The sequence below is a fragment of the Bubalus kerabau genome, chromosome 20, assembly GCF_029407905.1.
Source record: "Bubalus kerabau isolate K-KA32 ecotype Philippines breed swamp buffalo chromosome 20, PCC_UOA_SB_1v2, whole genome shotgun sequence".
NCBI classification, from domain to species: Eukaryota; Metazoa; Chordata; class Mammalia; order Artiodactyla; family Bovidae; genus Bubalus; species Bubalus kerabau.
In genome coordinates this window covers 8,128,281-8,149,276 of record NC_073643.1, presented here as the reverse complement: position 1 = coordinate 8,149,276, position 20,996 = coordinate 8,128,281, and the positions used below count along the sequence as shown (strand labels likewise).

General features: G+C 46.0%; 1 protein-coding gene across 7 annotated transcripts in view; it reads left to right on the top strand.

Annotated features, from left to right (window-relative positions):
- The window catches only part of OSBPL10 (oxysterol binding protein like 10), a 333,676-nt gene that overhangs the window by 84,410 nt on the left and 228,270 nt on the right, over positions 1–20,996 (top strand). Inside the window, exons 1-2 of one of the 7 annotated variants that reach the window (XM_055558427.1) lie at positions 70–198; positions 17,186–17,361. In XM_055558427.1, the coding sequence (XP_055414402.1) occupies positions 17,316–17,361 (46 nt within the window). In that variant the 5' untranslated portion in view covers positions 70–198; positions 17,186–17,315. Of the gene's footprint in view, positions 1–69; positions 199–840; positions 968–8,520; positions 9,119–10,759; positions 11,218–11,340; positions 11,890–11,914; positions 12,215–17,185; positions 17,362–20,996 lie in introns of those variants that run through there. The other 6 variants (XM_055558426.1, XM_055558425.1, XM_055558429.1 and 3 more) reach the window with 6 other exon arrangements.

Sequence of the window (20,996 nt, the reverse complement as noted above, 5' to 3'; positions counted from 1 at the left end):
CCTGCTTCTCCAGAGGGTTGGGGAAATGTTTAGCTTCCCACAGCTGTGAGCATTCTCTCAACATAAAATCTTCTACACAAGTGGGTTTGGCAGGCAAGCTGTCTTCAATGAGTGATGGGTCTTCAGAATCAAGTTTGACGTGAGGGAGTTCTCCGTTAGCCGTGGATGATGGCCTGACACCACGATCGTCGTCATCAGGTGCAGCCGCTCTTATCCCCGAAACTCGAATCCGATCTGCTCGTAGTCGGGGGACTAGGGGCTCAGGGTGGTCCCCGGATGAACTAGGTCTTCAATGGTTGGGGATTGATTATTCTGCTGATCAGGGATAAGTACGCTGGGGAAGAGGCAGAGTCAATGATGCTAACTTTCCGGTCCTCGTGTGGCATCTTAGGCATGTTCATAGACCTAAAAATGTCCTTGATGATGGAGAATGGTACTGATGTTAGAGAGTTTTATATTATGGTTGTGATGGTGGTGATAGGAGATAAATGAGGACAGTGAATGATAATGAAGGGACACTTTCTTGTGTACTGACCGTCACCCTGGCCCAACAGGGGGCGTGTATTAGAGTCCTCAATATATGAGATTCTGTGCCGAGCCCAGAGGGATTCTCCCATCAAGTGATGTGGCCCTGAAGGAGCTTCCAGGTTAGGTGTCAGAGACAGTCATGGAACCTGATGATGGTGATGATGGTGATAATAATAGTAACAGTTAATAGGAAGCCAAACGATTTCCCACTTTTTCAGCCCCATCGGTCTGCTGCGGGGTGGGGGGTACGAGGTTGATGAAAGAGATTCGTTCTGGTTGGGAGTGGTAGGAGCAGGTGGGTCATATATCTTTTATGAAAAACAGTTTAAGAGGCGGTTGAGGGAGGGTATAAAAAGCTCGAAAAATGCAGTGAACAGAGATTGGCTTTTCGTGAAGTGGGCTGTTTCGTTTGCTCTTGTTGGACACACTGAAGTGGCAGGTAATGGACGGGGCGAGAGAAGGAGCTGGCGTGCTGCTGCCTGACCTTGGTCCTTCCATCCGTCTTCTGTGTGTTTGTGAAACCTCACACAGCTTAGCAGGGCCACCCCCAAACTCACGCTGTCTCCACAGGAGAGGAGATAGATAAGGTTGAACAGTGGCCACTGGTGGTCAAAATTCAGGCTGGACCAGGAGGTGGAGAATACACGTCTTGTTTCCCCCTCTTTGGGGGATGGGAGGGGTCAGAACAGCGAATCAAGTGGCAGTTTCTTGGCAAGGAAGCCTAGGCTGTCTTGCTAAGAAGGCTTCGGTGTTTGCTGGGGTCCAGCCCCGGTGGATCCAGGGAATTCGAAGCCGGGACGGCGTCGGCGAGGATCCGGGGAACAATTGCTTAATTAAACATTACTTAAGAATATAAAGTGGTTAAATAAGGATAGCTCAGTGAGGAAATTCAGTGGAGAAAAGAGGCTGAAATAAGGATAGCTCAGTGAGGAAATTCAGTGGAGAAAAGAGGCTGAATAATTCAGCCAGAAGGTGAGAGAAAGAACGACATGGGGAGACCAAGTTTCGGTGAACAAGGCCCCTCTTTATTTTCCAAAGTAGTTTTTATACCTTAAGTTGTGCATAGAGGATAAGGGGGAAGGGGTAGAGTCATGCAGTAAGCCAGGCTGTCTTCCTGCAAAAGTACCATATGCAAAGGTTTAGGTGATTTGCATCATCTTCTGGCCCGGAGGCCTGTTAACATTTTAAGACCCTTTCTTCAGAAAACTTATTTTTCTCTAAAGGTGATTAGTCAGGCGCCACCCTCCAAAAGCATTAGATAAAGTTGCATTCCTACAGGGCAAAGGTGTGGTGGGCTATAACAAGAAAAAGAATTAACTCAAGGGTCCAAGGTTACAAACATTAAAGCTACTACTTACACCAATCATATTAATCAATACACTGCCAGGGACACAGCAGGTAAGGGATATGGAGACTTAGCAGCAAACATTGGCCCAACAAGTGAAAAACCCTTTACCAATACAATTTCTAATCAATCTTTTAACTGCTCAAAGGAATCTGTATTTAGACCGTTTAGAACATCTCATGCCTCTCACAGTTGGGAGGCTCTGAGCAATCACATGTGGCCGGAAAAACCTATTCAGGCAGGCTAGAGGACTTCCAAAGGAGTTTGTAGGTTGAAACACTATCACACCCAGGAACTTTATTAACTGGAGCTGTAAGTTAACTCTCTTTTTCAGAGAGAGGTAGTGGGGGACAGCCCCCCGTAAAGTCAGAGGTGTAGGTGAGAGCACAAAGCAGAAAGTAGGCAGACTCTGGTTTTGAGGGTAGATGCTTGAGAATTTCCAGGGGGACTCCTGAGGCTTGATCCCGCCTTTGCGTATGCTGAGCCTCCTTCCTCATGACCTTTGCCATGGGCGGAGCTTCTCACGCAGGCTCCCGGCAGGTGTTTATCTTGGAGATGGTGTAGTGGTGATTTCAAAGTAGATTCAGAAAATATCATTGATGTTTGGGATTTGGTTGATGTTTACCAGTCTCCATCGGAGAAGGCAATGGCACCCCCTCCAGCACTCTTGCCTGGAAAATCCCATGGACAGAGGAGCCTGGTAGGCTGCAGTCCATGGGGTCTCGAAGAGTGAGACACGACTGAGCAACTTCCCTTTCACTTTTCACTTTCACGCATTGGAGAAAGAAATGGCAACCCACTCCAGTGTTCTTGCCTGGAGAATCCCAGGGACGGGGGAGCCTGGTGGGCTGCCGTCTCTGGGGTCGCACAGAGTCGGACACGACTGAAGCGACTTAGCAGCAGCAGCAGTCTCCATGCTCCCCTCTCATTAGGCCTTAATCTCACTATTGAGTTGAGCAGCCAGGAGGCTGTGGGATGGGGTGCTCTTTATGGGATGCCATGTGCTCTGACATGGACAGGTTTGCTATCATCACGTGACTTGTGTGTATCCAGTATGAGATCACAGGATTCTCCATGTAAGAATACTGGAGTGGGTTGCCATTTCCTTCTCCAGGGGATCTTCCCTTCCTAGGGATCGAATCCGCATCTCTGGTGTCTCCTGTATTGGCAGGTGGATTCTTTACCACTGTGCCACCTGGGAATGCTTCTTTTTAGGTAGAATAGAAATAATATCTATGTCACAGAGCTGTTAGCAAATAGAACAGAGTAAATTAAATTCCATAACCTGCTGTTTCTGACAACAAAAACAATAAAAGCTCCTTCCTTAATTGTAAAATGAAAAAAATAAGACCACACTTTTTTAAGGTAATTGCTAAGTATTGCCTTAAAATATTATTTGAGAAATAATTGTATGTATATGTAATTTCTATATTTAATATATATGTTGGTAGCTATGTGTCAGACACTGTTCTCAGCATTTTACAGAAAATAACTTATTTAATTCTTAGAAAAGCCCTGCGAGATAAAAACTTTTCTAACCTGGTTCCTTTGTCCATGTATGTTTGATTTTTGGCCACTGTAGACATGTTGGTAGTGGCCGCTAGAAAAATTCTTTCAAGAAAAACTTCAAACTGGGAATTCTGTCCACTCACTCTGATGGCTCAGCGAGTTAAAAAAACTGCCTGTAATGCAGGAGACGTCGGTTTGATTCCTGGGTTGGGAAGATCCCCTGGAGAAGGAAACAGCAACCCACTCACAGTATTCTTGCCTGGAGAATCCCACAGACAGAGGAGCCGGGTGGGCTATAGTCCATGGGGTCACAAAGAGTCGGACACGACTGAGCATTCATGTTGACTGGCTGTTGGCACCGACCCTGCCTCTTCCCCAGAAAATCGGGGAGGTCCCACGAACACCGGTGACTTCCCCAGGCGCAGATCTTTACAAGGTCAGACCAGGTGAGAAATGATATTGACTCAGGCTCCCTGAGAGAGCGCGTGTGGAGAGTGGGCATGTGTGGACACTTGGGCCTCTGTGTCCCCTGCTTGGGACTGTGTCCCCAGAGAGCGTACTGGGCTCACAACTCCCAGGAGGACCTGGTGATCTCGCGGCTTTATTGTGGCCTTGATGTTGTGCTCATGGTGGCTCATGTTGCTGGGAGGCCTTGGAGCATGTGTTGGAGAAGCAGCTGAGACTTTAATCGTGTTTGGGTGTGTTGGACCCTTTCAAGTTAGTTTAATGACATGCCAGGTAGAGCTAGCCAGCACGGCATTTCCCTTTGGGAATGTGTGTTTTTCCAGGGCCCTTGGTGGCAGCCGGATCTGATCTGTCTGTTGGTCACGTGAGCTTCTTCTTGCATGAGTGCCCGGGACTAGTTGCCAGGGTGGTCCTGTCCTTCCCCGGCCCTGAGAACCGCAGGCGACTACGATGCTCCTGCTGAATGTTCAGTTTCCTGCAGGGCTGGGAGCCTTGGGATCTCATGCTGGGGGAGGTAAGCAAGCCATAAACAAAGCTGGGTGTAAGCAGGATCACAGCAGGTCTGGAGGACCCAGGGAGAGAATGGGTGGGGTGGCTACCCACGGCGGCCGGAAGAAGCAGAAGGCGTGATCTCTCTGGGGTGAAACCCATCAGCTTAGTGAGAATTCTTTGGACCATCCCATTTAGACTTTACCACTTTTATGTTCTCTCCTTCCCATCTCCCAGGTGTTAGCTGCCTGCATAATCCTGTGAGGAGAACTTGAACCCAGGCAGCTCACTGGTTTGAGTAGACATCCCATCTTTGACTGCACTGGTCTTTGTTACTGAGCATAGGCTTTCTCTAGTTGCGGCAAGAGGGGGCTACTCTCCAGGTGCGGTGCTCAGGCTTTTCGTCGCAGTGGCTTCTCTGGTTGTGGAGCATGGGCTGTCGGTGCTCGGGCTCCAGTCATTGTAGCTCATGGGCTTAGTTGCTCCATGGTATGTGGGGATATTCCCAGACCAGGAATCGAACCCATGTCCCCTGCATTACAAGGTACATTCATAACCAGTGGACCACCAGGGAAGCCGGACATCCCACCTTTGACGTGAAGTCTGAATGGTCAACATTTCCTGAGCAGCATGTCCCTCCTAGCCCACACCTCTGCTTAGAAGGTGCTGGAAGACTGAGGCACCCTGTCCTGAGGTGGGGGGTGTAGTGTGCTGGTAGCTTTCTGAGACAGGCAGGGTGGTGCAGGGGTTAGGGGAATACTGCCTGGGCTCACATCATCTCTGCTGATGGGCTGTGTGACTGGTTGAGAGAGAGACCCTCTCTGTTTCCTGTGGTTGGTAAGGGGTAGTAATAGTACCTACCTCAGAGGGTAGGTGGGTGTTTTTGTTTTTGTTAACCTTGAGCTCCTTCTTGTTTAGTCTTTATTTACCTATTTTATTGAAGTGTAGTTGATTTACAATGCTGTGTTAGTTTCAGATGTACAACAAAGTGATTAAGTTATACATACATCTGTATCTATTATTTTTCATTCTTTTCCCATATGAGTTATTGCAAAATATTGAATACAGTTCCCTGTGCTATTATACAGTAGGTCCTTGTCGATTATATTTTATCTATGGTAGTGTGTATCTGTTAATCCCCAATTCCTAATTTATCCTTTCCCCTCCACCTTTTCCCTCTGGTAACCTTAAATTTGTTTTCTGTGTCTGTAGTTCTGTTTCTGTTTTGTAAATAAGTTCATTTGTATCTTTTTTGAGATCCCACAGTAGAAGTGATATCATGTGATTTGTCTTTACTGCTCTTAGTTTGATCATGTTGCTGCAAATGGCATTATTTTATTCTTTTTTTATGGCTGAATAATATTCCATTGTACATACATGATTTTTTTTGCTTAATTGTTTCAGGGTTGGTGTGGGGGTTCCACAGATTTCAGAGGCTCGTGTTCCTTTTAACTCTCTCCTTCACCATCCCTAGGGTGTGGCCATGTCCTCAAAGTTCAAAAAGAGTGTTGGAATTCCAGCCACTGTGTCTGCCTTCCAACAAAGCAAGTAGAGGAGGGGAAGGAGTCCAATCCGTCACTATTCTTCATGAGCTAGAACTTAGTTAGATGGCCACATCTAGCTTAAAGGAAGATTGGGAAATGTATTCTGGCATTGTGTATCAGCTCAGATAACAATTAGAGTTCTCTTGATTTGAGAGAGAAAATGATTATTTTATAGGTAGGATAGATAGTCAGCTGTCACCGCTACATCTGGTTTCAGACCACAAGCTAATTGAGCCAGAGCTGAGGTTGTAACCTTGGTTTCAACCCAGAGATCTGTCTTTCCACTGATCCCAGTAAAAATGGAACATGAGTGTTGGGAAGCAGCTGGTGGACTTAGACAATACATGTTTGGAGGAAAAGAGAAGTTCTTTTCCTGTCTCCCTTGGGCTTGCATACCAACATGAACTGATTTGCCTTATAGTAAAGTCAGGGTCATGGGAATCCTTGAGTCTTGAAATATGCAAATAGATCTGTGTATGGTCACAGAGAAGACATGTTTCAGTTCTTATCTTACTGACATCTTGTTAGCACTTGGCACGGCTGATCACTCCTGCCTTCGTGAATGTTCTCTTTCTGGGGTTCTGGTTGTCCTCCCGTCTCTCCATCTTGTTCTCTTCATCTCTTTTTCCTGTTTAATGTTAAGAGTTCCTCACGTCTTGATGCTGGGCCTTCTCCTCCCTGTCTTCTCTTTCTGTGCAGTCTCAGTTGTGCCTTTAGCTCTCTTGGCTACTTATTGTCAGATTATTCATCTTTAATCCCCGGCTCAGATCCTGTCTGGACTCCAGATCCATTCATCCAATTGCCAATCAACACCTCCTGGAAGTTGTAAAGGCTTCTGAAGTGTAACAGCCCCCAAATGAAATTCCCAGTCCATTATCAGGTCTTGTCAGTTGTACCCTGGCAGTAATTCTGACACCTCTACCCTGGTCTAGGATATTGCCAGGATTGCTGAAGTTTTTAAAAACACTTTTTTTAAAGTATAATTTGAACACTATAAAATTTACCCATTGCAAGCATACAATTCAATAATATTTAACTAATTTATAGTGTGCAGCTATCATCAAAATTCAGTTTGAGAACATTCCTATCACCAAAATAATTCCCTCTAGCCAGTGTATAGTTAATACTGTTCTCATCCTCAGCTCCAAACAGTCACTTGTCTGCTTGCTTGTTTCTTGGTTTATTTTTAGCATGTGGGGTCTTAGTTTCCCAACCAGGGATGAACCTGTGCCCCCTGCAGTGGAAACATGGAATCCCTAAACACTGGACCTCCAGAGAAGTTCTTCCTCTGCTTTTGTCTCTATAAATTTCCCTTCTCTGGACACTTCATATACATGAAATCATACAACGTGTAATCTTTTTGCATCTGGTTTCTTTCACTTAGCATGTTATTTCTGAGGTTCACCCATATAGCACACATCAATATCATGTTCTTTTTATTGCTAAATAGTATTCCGTTGTGTGGCTATATCACACAATTTGTTTATCCATTCACCAGTTCATGGACATGTTGTGTTGGGAAATCTCTAGCCTAGGTCACATTCTACTTTCTTCTTAACACGAGACTCTCAGCACAGCTAAAGCTGTGTGTTCATTTTTGTAAATACCTTATTGTTTCTTGGCACATTTTCCATACCCCCATCAAATCAGAGACCTTGTCCCCCACCTCATATGTATTACATTTTTTTTTTTAATTTCATTTTATTTGCTTTTATTTATTTCTGGCTGCACTGGGTTGTCTTCACTGCTGCCCCTGGGCCTCTTGTGGTGGCTTCCCTTGTTGCAGAGCATGGGTTCTAAGCGTGTGGGCTTCAGTAGTTGGGGTACACGGGGGCTTAGTTGCCCTGCAGCACATGAAATCTTCTGGGCCCAGGGATCGAACCTGTGTCCCCCACGTTGGCAGGCAGATTCTTAACCACTAGGGAAGTCCCTGCCTATGTATTTTTAGCATTTAGCATATAGTGCCTAGCAAGTTTGGTACTCATTAAAAAATATATATATATATATTTATTTATATATATATAAAATATATATTTATTTATTTTATATATATATAAATATATATATATTTTTAAAGAATTGAGTGAATTCTTAGAAATAAGACTTAGTTTTGGAACCAAAGCCAAATTCTTTAAAGTTTAGCTGAGTTTATGTAAATTCTCTTTTCTTTAACCATAGAATGAGTAAATGTATCCACAGTGCTTTATCCATATCACAGAATGTGGTCCAGCTGACCACATCTGAGAACCTTGCCAAATCATATTGGCACAGCACCTCCAAGAAAAGAGTAAACACTGGCTCTTGTTTTAAGTTCTATCTTGTTGGCTTTGTTGCCAATTAACAAACCGCTGATATAGTGTAATATGAGCATGGGATCCTATTCACTGTCTGTATTTGGAAAAGTGATGTGGACGCTGGGAAGTTCTTGTTTTATACCCACTCGGACCTTGAGGCACAGCGATGGTGGAACAACAGTTCAGAAGAGAACGAGCCAGCTTTCTGGCTCTGCAGATGCAGGAATCAGGGCTCTGAGTGGATGAGTGCCGTGGCCAAGGTCACAGAGTGAGGACCAGTAGCTCTCAAAGTGTGGTCCCGCCTAAGGCATCAACATCACCTGGGAACTTGCTGGAATTCTCTGGCTCCACCCAGACCTCCTGAATCTGTGGGAGGGGCCCAGGAGCTTGTGTTTTTAACAAACTTGCAGGTGATTCCGATGTAGCAAATGTTTGAAAACCACAGGTCGAACCAGCTGTCTTCCTGCCAGATCACACCTCTTTCCTCTATGCCATGTAGCCTGTAGGGAAAAGTAAAGGATGCTTTGATCCAGGGACAGTGGAGTTTAGGGTGTGATTTCACTGGATTTGTGTTGTTTAGTTGCTAAGTTGTGTCTGACTCATGTGAGCCCATGGACTGTAGCCCATCAGGTTCCTCTGCCCATGGGATTTCCCAGGCAAGAATTCTGGAGTGAGGTGCCTTGCCTTCTCCAGGCTGATTCAGTTGGATATTTAGGGGCAGAAAACCTGAGCCTAGGGGCCTGCTTCTGATCCTAACTGCTTCCCTGGCCTCCACAGGCCAGCTTTCCATCTCTCTTCATCCTGGTGGGCACCAGGCTGCCCACACACGTTTGCCCCTGGGCTTTAGCCAGTATTCTCTTCAGTGCGATTTGATGTGTATGTTCAAGGTTTTAGTGTAAAGCAAAGACTTGATTCAAGACTCTGCCCATCTCAAGGATTCCCAGGTAAGTTCCTTGTGTTGTCGATGGCAAGAATGAAAATGAACCGTGAGCATTAAGATGGGTCTTGACATTTTACAGTTTAAAGAAGTAGTAGTTGAAGTTCCTAGCTAATGGCCTTGGAAACTTGAGTGAATAGGAGTTCAGAAGTGCCTGTATTAACCCTTGTTAGAAAGGTCTCAGTTCTTGCTCCAGGTATGTAATGATCTGGTCTTCAAAGGCAGATGGAATCTCATCATACATGAAATCCAAGTGTAGTGCATCCAGTCTTGTGTTAAAAGTTCGCTTTGACTTAACGCTCATGCTTTGTCAGGTGAGGTGGTTCACGAGGCAGCAGCCGCTCGGCCTGGTCTCTGGGGCTGCTGTGCCCAGGTGAACCTACATGATGCTAGCTGATGATCCAGTTATGCAGAAACAACATTCCCGGTGACATAATTTTTCGTTAAATCTTTCTCAAAAATACTTCCGCAGTGGCAGAGCCAAGATACCTACTGCCTGAGCTGTTGTGATTTAGGAGCAGGGCTTCAGCTCTTTCACACAAAGATAAAATAAGGTCAGCTCATATTTAAACAATACGTTCTGCTTTGTTGGATGGGCCCATAGTGCTCACATGTTTGCTGAATGAATGATTAGGAGGAAAAGCTTGAAAGGCTAGGGGGAAAAAAAGGGGTGTGAATAACACGCTTAAGGTTTTTATCCTGACTCGATTTTGCACTGGTTTTTTCTACTTATCTAGGGATTCCTTGGTGGCTAAGATGCCTGCAATGCAGGAGACTTGGGTTTGATCCCCTGGGTGGGGAAGATCCCCTGGAGAAGGGAATGGCTACCCACTCCAGTATTCTTGCCTGGAGAGTTCCACAGACAGAGGAGCCTGGAGGGCTATAGTCCATGGAATCCCAAAGAGTTGGATACAACTGAGAGACTAACACACACTAGGGAAGTTTTGAAATTCATATTCCTGATTTCCTGATCTCAGCCACAAAGATTCTGATTCTCTATGGGATGGCAGTCCGGAATCCACATTTTAAACTACTTCTCTGCTGATTCAGAAGCAGGGAACAGCTGACCCAAACTGTAAGAACATTCTTTTTACAAGAAGACAGTTAAAAATACTCTTTTTTAAAACTCTGCTTTATTGGTTGTCTTTTGTTTTATTTATGGCTTATTTTTAACTGGGGATTGCTTAAAATTTATAAATATGTGTAAATACTTTTCTTTATGGTTTTGCCTCTCCTGTTTTGGTGCCTTCCCCATGCTAACAGTTTAAAAATACCCACCCATATTTTTCCTAATATGAATATATTAAGTTATATGATATATATATATAAAATGTATTATTAAAACTAATACTACTAGTTTTTTTAAAGTCTCTAACATGTCAGATGTTATTGTGAGGTCTAAAGATTGGCCCTATAAAATTTTTACTTTTTGATGCTGTTTTTAGCCAACATTTTGCAAAATGTTCCATGCACATTTAAAAAGTTTATATTAAAAAGTTTGTGTGTGTGTATTTTTCATTTGGGTATGTAATTATTTGTAACATTTAAAATAAAACTTGGAAATATATTGTTTTGAATCTGTATGTTCCCATTCATTTTCTACATATCTGTCCAACTCGGGGCAAAAGGATTCTAAAAGTCTCCTAATCTGATTGTGTTTTGTTTTTTTCGTATATTTCTGTCAGTTTCGACCCTGTGTTTTGCATCTTTGCAGTGAAAACGGTACTTTGATCAACACACACTGTCTGCATGGTTTTGAGCCTTGGGCCTTACGGCTAGATTGCCTGATTAAAATCTACACTTAGTTTCCTCTCTATAAGATCGGGAGCGTACTGTTTGCCTTTCCGCACTTGAAATTTTCATCTGTAGAAGAGGCAAGTAGTCAGTCACTCAACCCAGAGAAGGGTGTTTAGCTGGAGAGCAAGGCCACTGTTGCCATGGTCAGAACAAGGCACAGGTGGACTCTAGGAGTCCGAGTAGGAGCTTCTCAGAAGACAGAGGACCTGGAGTATGCAGATTTCTACAGACATTATGATTCTGTGAAAGATTTCCAGGACACGCCTTTCAGAGTACAAAGTGATTTTGGAATATAAAGAATTTGTCTGGGTGAGGTCCATGGGAGTTTGTCACTGAGCTGTGTTCCTGAACCATGATGTGTGAATATTTGGGCTGGAGACTAGCTTCTCTTGATCAATAATTAGTGTGGGGTTGGAGGTAGAAACAAAACGGAGGGCCTGGGAAGGTGAGGCAGATCCCAGCAGGGGGGACACCAGTGCTAGCTGGGTCCTGGGCCCGGGTGGGCGAGGCCTCGAGCCTGGCGTGAGCCCCACACGGAATGGGAGGGGTCCTTACTCCCTTTTAAAAATAGTAACCTGGGTGTTAAAGGTGTCTGCTCAGGCATCAAGGGCTGGGCAGTCACCTCCCTTCTCAAGCCCTTTCCTCTTGTTTTAATTTTCACTTTTAAGTTTAGATGAAATGTCTTAACTTTTTGTCAGTAGCAGCCTGTCTGGCGAAGTTCCTCTTCAAAAGATTTTTTTTTCACTGCAGTTTTCCTCTTTGTAATTTTCTTGTAGTTTGCTTGTGATTTCTGCCTCTTGGCATTAATGAGCTGCTTCCCCCCGTGTTCCCACCACCCCCACCCCAATCCTTTCCCTTTATTTTTCTGCTGCTAACTGGATGCTGATGGCAATTAGCACGCTATCCCCTCCCAAAGTAAAAAAGTCAGATTTTCAGTTTTCAGATCCTGAAGTTGAACCTTCATGAAAGTCTGTAACACAGGTGAGGGTGGGAATTAAAGGCTACAGGTGTTGACAGATGACTCGCTGTGATGCCAGGATTGGAAAGCAGTTAAGCCTAAGGGCAGCTGCTTTGTATGTACGCATGCGCAAGTGAGTGTGGCTGTGTGCGTCCAGATGAGTGTGCGTGTGTGTGCACGCAGGTGTGTCTATGTGCAAGCACATGCTCACGTGTTGTTTCCAAAGCAGTGGCTTGTTCTCAGCCCTTGTGAAGTGGGCCTGCCGCTCCCCGCGGGTCCCAGCCTTGGAACAGAGCGAGGTTGCCACTTGGAGGCTGGCCTGATGAGGACTGATGGCATGTCTCCTAGGTTGGTTTGACGCCTCCTTTTTTCTCTCCTCTCTCCCCTGCACCCTCCCTGGTTTGTTAACATAGCCCCTAAAGTATGTTCCCTTCGTATACAGTTAGGTTCATTTGCTCCTCAGTCAAGATGCAAACTGAAGCTCGAGATGCTAATTAGAATTGAACCCACTCTAGGAATTCGGTTCGTCTTACTCATTTCTCCAGAATGAAAGGCCTTTAGCAAAGTTTCAGGAGTTTATCTGGCGTTTGCACTTAATTTGGTGAAGCCTTGTCCCGAAATGCATTTAACTTTTCCATTTAGGATGAAAGCCGTAAATTTCTGATGCAGCAATGCCTGACAGAGCCCTGACCCTGCAGGAAACCAAATGTAATTTCCTTCCTCCCAGGGGATGTGACCCCCCCCCCCCGGCAATGCGTTTCTTAATGCTGGGTGGGCAGCTCCTACCTACACGTGACAGCTGCTAACTCAACTTTCAAAGGCGGTCCTGGAAGAACACTTTATGTTTAATCTGTTGCAATTTTTAATCGGATAGTCTCCCATCATTTCCTTCCAAATAGGATCGAACTTTTAACTGTCTTTAGAAAAAAAGTAAATTAATGATAACCTTCTTTAGTGCACCTGATTCAAACCTGTATTTTCATTGAAACTATTTTAGGAAGCAGTGGAAAGGTGTGTTTTGTTTTTGTTTTTTGTCTGAGGCAGGGGATTAGAATTAAGATGTCATTTTGAAATAGGTAATGTGAAAAATCATTCATGTGTTCCCATAGCCTGCATGATTTGTGCTCGTTGGGTTATTCTGTCATCCTGATTGAGGGGGGAAAAAAACCAGAATTCAGTTCATTTCTTAGTAATGTCCTTTGCAAATATTTGGTTGGTATGAATGAGATGAATTTGTGAAGCTGCCTCTGGGAGCTGGAAAGGCTAATGGGCCTGGGTGATGAGTGGACGGAGCAGGAAGGGAAGAGGTGTTGAGTCTTTCTCCATTCCAACAAGGGCACAGGGTGGATGGGGAGGGTCAGGGTGTGGACGGCAACTTGGCTTACGCCTTTTCCTTGAAGCCTGTTGAGGTTGTACACTACCTTTTCTGCTTTCCTCTGTGTAAAGGGGGCGTGTTTATAGATGGGGAACACTGCACTTCTGCCAGGGTGGTTTGGCGGGGAGGGATGCAGGGGCTGGAGACACACAATGCTGTAGTTGGAGACGAGGCTCCTTCCCTACACTCGACAGATTATTGCTCTCAATGCTCTGATCTGCCAGGAGCTGTCTGCATACCGGCAGTCACCATGACAGGAAATCCAGGCCACGTTGAAACCACGACTCCTAAAGAGAAGGCAGGGTCAGCATTTGAATAACGTGACCCCTGGTGGCTCAGAAATCACCGCAACTCCTCTCTCATGGATAGAATTTGGTTTTCACATCTGTAGGGTAAGGGAGTTAGAGAAGGCGAGGTTTGGAAAGACTGGCAGTTTACAGGAACAGATCACCTTTAATGAGGCGAGACGGGGCAGCAGTCAGATTAGTGAGCTGCTGCGCTGACCTGAGAAAAGAGGAAGTATATATAGGCATGTATGTGGAAAGCTACTGTCTTAAGGGGCCTGTTCTTCCCCAAGGTTGTTCGGAGTAGTTATCTCTTAAACGGCTGGGGCAAGGAATTCTGGAGCTCGGCCAGGGGCTGGACCGGCTGGGAGCTGAGTGTAATCAACCTTAATGTCCATTTTTTTTTTCCTTCTGGTGAGAGTTCTTTGTTTTGCATAGCATGGTGGGGAGGACCCAGAGGGGAGCTTTAACTCCAGGTTATTTTGATCCGTTAACTTTCCTTCAACATCACAGAAAGGAGGAGTAGAAGGACATGAAAATAGACACTTTGAAAAGATTTTTGGTGAATTTGCCAGGCTGACTGCCATCACAGATCTGAAGCATAAGATAAGCAGAAGCCTCTTTCTCATCCTTGTAGAAATAAGGGTGTTTTTTAGCAGGTGGCTCTCCTCCAGGTTGTGATTCAGGGTCCCAGGCTGCTCTCTCTGGGGGTCCTTGGCACACTCATTGTGGATCCCCAGTGGCCCCACAGGATGTCTCCATTCCAACCTGTGTGAGTGAGTGTGTGTTGTGTGCCTGTCCTGCATTTTACTTCCGCTCACATTCTGTTGCCACAGTTCACATGGCCACACATGCCGACAAAGAAAACTGGGAGATATATTCTGTCCTTTCCTCTCATGTCTCTTGGAAGAAGTGGGCAGGGATTTGCTGATGTGCTGTTAGTTTAGACCAGTGCTCCTCAAACTTGAGCTGCATCAGAGTCACCTGGACGCCTCCTTGACCCCTTCCTCAGTGTTTCTGATCCAGCTGGCCTTGGATGGGGCCCAAGGATTTACATTTCAAACAAGCTCCCAGGTGAGCTTGATACTACTGCTGGGCCCGGGACCACACTTTGAAGAGTCCTGGCCCACAAAGGCATTTTTGTATCTTGATTTATCCACGGTAGTGGTGGAGACCTGGAGAAGGCCATGGCACCCCACTCCAGTACTCTTGCCTGGAAAATCCCATGGACGGAGGAGCCTGGTGGGCTGCAGTCCATGGGGTCGCTAGGAGTCGGACACGACTGAGCGACTTCACTTTCACTTTTCACTTTCATGCATTGGAGAAGGAAATGGCAACCCACTCCAGTGTTCTTGCCTGGAGAATCCCAGGGACGGCGGAGCTTGGTGGGCTGCCATCTCTGGGGTCTCACAGAGTTGGACATGACTGAAGTGACTTAGCAGCAGCAGGAGCAGTGGTGGAGACCAGAAGTATATAGCCTTATTATTATGACCCAAAAGAGATCAAGGGGGGAGGAGAGAGGTAAAAAAGATAGTCTTGTCCAGGACATTTGGAATGTTACAAATAATTAAGAGTGGAAGATTTCTTGGAGGAACTGGCATTCTGGAGGGTTGAGACCTGGGTTGTCGGGTGTGCCTGCCCTGTGGGCTGGGGATGCAGTGGCGCCTCTGTGGGCAGGCAGGGGGACTTTCAGCTGCACTCGCTCTCTTGGAGCAGGAAGGTTTGGAGAATGAAGCACTTAAGTGGGTAAGGAGAGGTGACCCGGAGCAGGTGGTGAAGGAGGACTTGTGGGAGACTCGAAAGAGAGTTTGCGAGCTGGACTGAACCAGGTGTGGGTGTGGACACAGACAAGCAGGACTTGGATTTGGAGTTTCTTTGAGTCCCAGCCCCTGAAAACTGAGGGATAATGATGGCTGTCTGTCGGATACTGTGAGAATCAGGGTGGCAGTTTGTACACTTTCTTAGTTTGTGGTGCTTAGAGATTAAGAAAATGCCCCGCGGTTTCATTGATTAAAGCAGTCATCTGCAAACAGCTTCATGTACATTTATGTCCTAACAACTCAGTAGCCATTTGAAAAAATAATCACCATAAAAGCACAATATGCTTCTGTGTTAAGAACCACAGTTACATGTTGATGGACTGCGTGTGCCTGCAGATTCCAAACTGGCTGGATTGTCTGCGTGCTTGGTGTCTGACTTGCAAGCCTCACTGTGTAACCCTCAAATATGGGACGTATTTTCAAGTGCCTGTGCGAGTTCCCAGTGGCGACCCAGCTGCTTGGGTGCATGGATTGAAAACTGGAATCTGGTAGGAATCTGGTAGTTTTCCCCCTTCATTGATTCACTTAATAAATACTGAGTATCAGTGAGGTGTCAGGCGCTGTCTGTCTCTGGATAGGGTAGAGTCGGGGGAGGGGGCCGAAACCAGACAGTAAATTGGATAATCCTGTAAATGTAAATTCCCATGGGGGCCAAGGCCATGAGGGGCAAGTTCCAGGTGAGAACTTGTGGGAGGATTTGACCTGGTCAGGAGAAGCTTTCTCAAGTTGGTGGCACTTGAGTTGTTCCTAAAGTTACCGTGCGGTATAAATAGGGGAAGGAACCATGTTCTAGACACAGGAGTGGCAAGTATTTTCAAGCTAATGAAGGACTGACTTTTTTCCTTCCTTAATTGCACCATGATTTGATTTGAGACTGGTTCTGTGGCTTGGGTGTGGCTGTGGGTCACCTCCTGGACTTTTCTTTAATGAGAGAAACCCACTGATGGTGCATTGGGATGCTGATGCGAAAACCAGCTGCACAGAGAGTCAGTGTTGTTTTGAATAACTGCTCCACGTGGGGAAAGAGCATGAGCAAAAGCCCTGTGGTGGGAGGCAGCTGGGGGAGCCGGCATGGGTGGAGCAGACAGTGGGAGGCGGGGAAAGCAGGCAGGGGCTATGCTGAGCCTTTGGGCTCCAGGGGAAGTGTGGGTCTCTGATGAAGACGGCTTGTGGAGAAGCGCAAGTTGTCTGGACTACTTTCTGCTGATAGATTGTGAGTGTCGATAGGCCAGGTACTCAGCTCCCAAGATTTGTTTGAGCCATTCAGACAACTAGCAGTTCCTCTGTTTTTCCCCTGGTTATGGACTCCAGTGGCATTGTGGCTGCCCAGAGCAGAGGGAATTCTTGCCCTGTTGTGTGAAAAGTGCCCTGTGGAAGGACCCGCTGGAGGTTAGAGAGCTTTGTGAGCACCTCTAGTTCCTGGTTGGCCCAGCCCTGGGGCTCAGGCCCCATACAGCGCCCAGGCTGCCCCGGAGCCCAGCCCAGCTTGCTACTTCCGGGGTGTGAATTTCAGGTGTTCCCGTGAAGTCACATCGAACTTGTTACCAGATTCTGTATCCCAGTGCCTTGCGCTTCTTTACCATTTTGAGGCTCATGTGTATCTGTGGGCATCGCACCATATCCCGAATGGGCCTGGCCTTTGTTCAGGAGCCACGACGAGCTCCATTCTGACCTAAGAATCACTCTCTCTCGCTACCCAGGGTTGGCTTGTGTGGGTGTCTGGCAGGGATTTTTAGCTCCCAGCATCCTGGATCGGGACCCTTGATGTCAACATAAGGATTCAGTTCTTCTTCTCCTTTGCTGGGAGAGAAAACCGACACCCTGTGATCTCTCCGCCCAGGTACTTCGTGCTGGATTTCGAGGCTGGCATCCTGCAGTATTTTGTGAACGAGCAGAGCAAGCACCAGAAGCCTCGAGGAGCCCTGTCTCTTTCCGGCGCCATCGTGTCCCTGAGCGACGAAGCACCCCACATGCTGGTCGTGTACGCTGCCAACGGGGAGATGTACAAACTGAGAGGTATGTTCACCTCCCGGGAAGTGTGCAGACGGGCCTCGGGTTCACAGTTAACATGGTGATGGCGCTCTGGTTTTTCAATTTTTAAAAAATCACCTTTACCAGTTTGCCGTATTTGAGGACTCTGGTGACAGACACTGCCTCTCCTCCCCTTGAGGTGAGGAGAGGAGCTGAGATTAGGAAGTATTTGTCCTCATTAACCAAGGAATTAAGGAAAATGCAAGATGAGTGATCGCAAAGCTGGCTGAACCTTAGGACTTCAGCGGATTTTTCATATTAGCTCAGTATATATTTGCTTGTACCTTATATAGTGACTCTTCAGTGCCCATGAGGCTGTGCTCTAAAGATAAAATAAACCTTTCCCCCCCTTTCTACTTTTTTTTTGTGGCTGCACTGCATGATATGTGGGATCTTCCAGGACCAAGGATGGAACCCGTGGAAGCATGGTGGCTTAACCAGTGAATCACCAGGGAAGTCCAAACAAGTCTTTTAGGGATCATGGTGGGGACCTTCCTGGTGATCCAGTGGCTAAGACTTTGCCTTGCAATGCAGGTGGTGAGGTTTTGATCTCTGACTGGGGAAGCTGGGATTCCTCAGGCCTTGCAGCCAAAAAGCCAAAACATGAAACTGAAGCAGTATGGTAACACATTCAATAAAGACTTTAAAAATGGTCCACATCAAATAAATAAATAAATAAATAGCAAAATAACAAATCTTTTATTTATTTTTTTTTTTAGAAAATGGTCATGGTGCCCTCCACTCAGTTTCTCTAGAACCAGCTGTTAGTAAAGGCCCCTTCACTTGTACTTTATTTTGGGGGCTGCATCAAGCAACTCGTGGGATGTTAGTTCCCCAACCAGGGATTGAACCCAGGCCCTCAGCAGTGGTAACGCTGGGTCATAACCACTGGACCGCCAGAGAATTTCCCCTACTAGAACTTTATTTAACCCTCTGGGGCCCTAGACCCTGGTGAAAAGACAACTGGTGTTATTTCCTGTTGTCTACTGTCTCCCCTTCTCTTTGCTTCTTGAAAGCTAGGAGCCCAGCATTTGGCCACAACTGGAGCTTGTGGGCCAAGCTTCACCAGTGGCTCAGCAGTAAAGAATTTGCCTGCAGTGCAAGATATGCAGGAGGCATGGGTTTGATTCCTGGGTTGGAAAGATTCCCTGGAGGAGGGTTTGGCAACCCACTCCAGTACTCTTCCCTGGAGAATCCCATGGACAGAGGAGCCTGGTGGGCTGCAGTCCATAGGGTCACAAGGAGTCAGACACAACTGAAGCGACTGAGCGCGCGCGCGCGCGCGCACGCACGCACGCACGCACGCACACACACACACACACACACACACACACACACACGGAAGAACTAGCCACCACCTGCATCAAGGCATATGCACTGCACAGGTTTTCAGATGGGGCACACTTGTCTGCAGTGACGTGATTTGATTGCTAGACCATTCTACCAGCATTCTGTCATAGGTGCATTGCCGGAAAAATAGTCTTCTCATAGAATAACAAAACCGACCCCCAGATGTGCATTTGGTCACATGTGCGCACACACATACAATCAGTGTTGTTAAGGTCTGAGGAAAGAAGTGTGTATTAAGTGCTGGGAGGTGGCTGGTAATCACACCTCTTGTGTGCGCTCAGCCATTCGGTCATGTCTGACTTTTTTGCAACCTCATGGACTGTATAGCCCGCTAGGCTCCTCTGTCTATGGAATTTCCTAGGCAAGAATACTGGAGTGGGTTGGCATTTCTTCCTCCAGGGGATCTTCCTGACCTAGGGATCAAACCCACATCTCCTGCATTGCAGGAAGATGCTTAACCGCAGAGCCATTGGGGAAATCCACGCCTTTTAACATGTTTATTTAAGGGAAGGCTGAGTACAAAGAAAGGGCCCCTCATTCTTTGTGCTTGACCTGGGGGCTGACAGTGGTGGGTCGGCCTTTGCAAAACCAGACTGAGGGCTTTGATTCCCCAGCTCAGAGGCCAGTGTTTGCTGACTTTCCTCCAGGCTTTGCTACCAAGGGGTAGGCTTAGCTGCAGTTCCTTTATTATATTTGTACTTCATTTTCTTTTGACTGGAAGAAGGCTCTTGGATAGCAGGGAGATCACACCAGTCAATCCTAAAGGAAATCAGTCCTGAATATTCGTTGGAAGGACTGATGCTGAAGCTCCAATCCTTTGGCCACCTGATGCGAAGAGCTGACTCATTGGAAAAGACCCTGATGCTGGGAAAGATTGAGGGCAGGAGGAGACATGGGTGACAGAGGATGAGATGATTAGATAGTATCACTGACTCGATGGACGTGAATTTGAGCAAACTCCAGGATATAGTGAAGGACAGGGAAGCCTGGTGTGCTGCAGTCTGTGAGTTGCTGCAATGAGTTGGACATGACTTAGCAACTGAACGATAACTTTTGATCAATCCACAAGGCTTGTAGGGTATTAGTTCCCTGACTAGGGATTGAACCCAAGTCCTTGGCAGTGAAAGCTCAGAGTCCTAATCACTGGACCACCAGAGAATTCCCTGAGGTTCCTTTATTATCTGTATACAAGTCGTATCTCAGGATCTATAAAACAGTCCCCAAAACTTGTGAAATAAAAATGCCCTTAGTTGAAGAAAGTTTTTGAGTTTGGGGGAACCATGAGAAGAGCCATGTTTTCTTTGGAGATTCATGCAGTGCATGTCCCGCATTTATATGGTCCTTGGTTTCGCTTTGCTGTTTATTGCTTAATAAATTGTCAAAGCAGAAACAATAGCAGCTGAAAAACTTAATGGCATTCCCTCCCCCTACCCCAGGGCTGTCAGGGTTTATACAGATGACACAGCTTCATACAGAAGAACAGTCTAACCAGTTTGCCAGTGGAGACATCTTTTTGCCTTTTAGTTGTTATTCTCTAGATTATCAAGCCCCAAACTTTTTTTTTTTTAGGATAGTTTTAGTAGCAAACATAAAAGTTTTATTATCTGCATGAACTAATAATAAGGGCTAAATTTAGCTTAAACTTATCCACTACAGCAAATGCAGGATACATTCCCGCGGCTTTCTGGCTGGTCCTTCGTCCATCCCCCAAGGATCTGGGCATCGATTTTCTCATTTCACATCTCGCTTCACGTAGAGATGAATCTTGATGTTAATAGATGCACAGCTTTGAGGAATGTTTTTGGGGCAGAGCCTTTGGGTACTGCCACAAACCAGCAATGTTTCTGAGGAAAATGACTCTAGTTTTTGCAAAAATCCTTTTTTCTTTGGAGTTGAGGTTCACTGGGTCTACACTTCCAGATTTCTTTACCTGAAGCTGTGTTTTATTGACAAATGACACTGAGGTTCATTTTCGTAAAAAGTACAGACTTATAGGGGAATCATTCTGTTTTCTGCATAGAAAATGTTTTCAACATGTATGCAGTATTCTTTTAAAATATGTATGCAGTGAGTTATGCAGTTAAATTAATTTGGATTTTATGAGACCCTGTTATGTATCCATGGTCTTAAGAAAATGAGTTTGTATATTTGAGAGATGGGGCTGTAGATGGAAGATTGTGACGAATCAGTTGACTTGTCCTTAGAAGTCTCTTTAGGGGACAGTTGAGGGTCTCTGAGGCAGCATTTGGTACCTTGTTCTGTCCAATCAT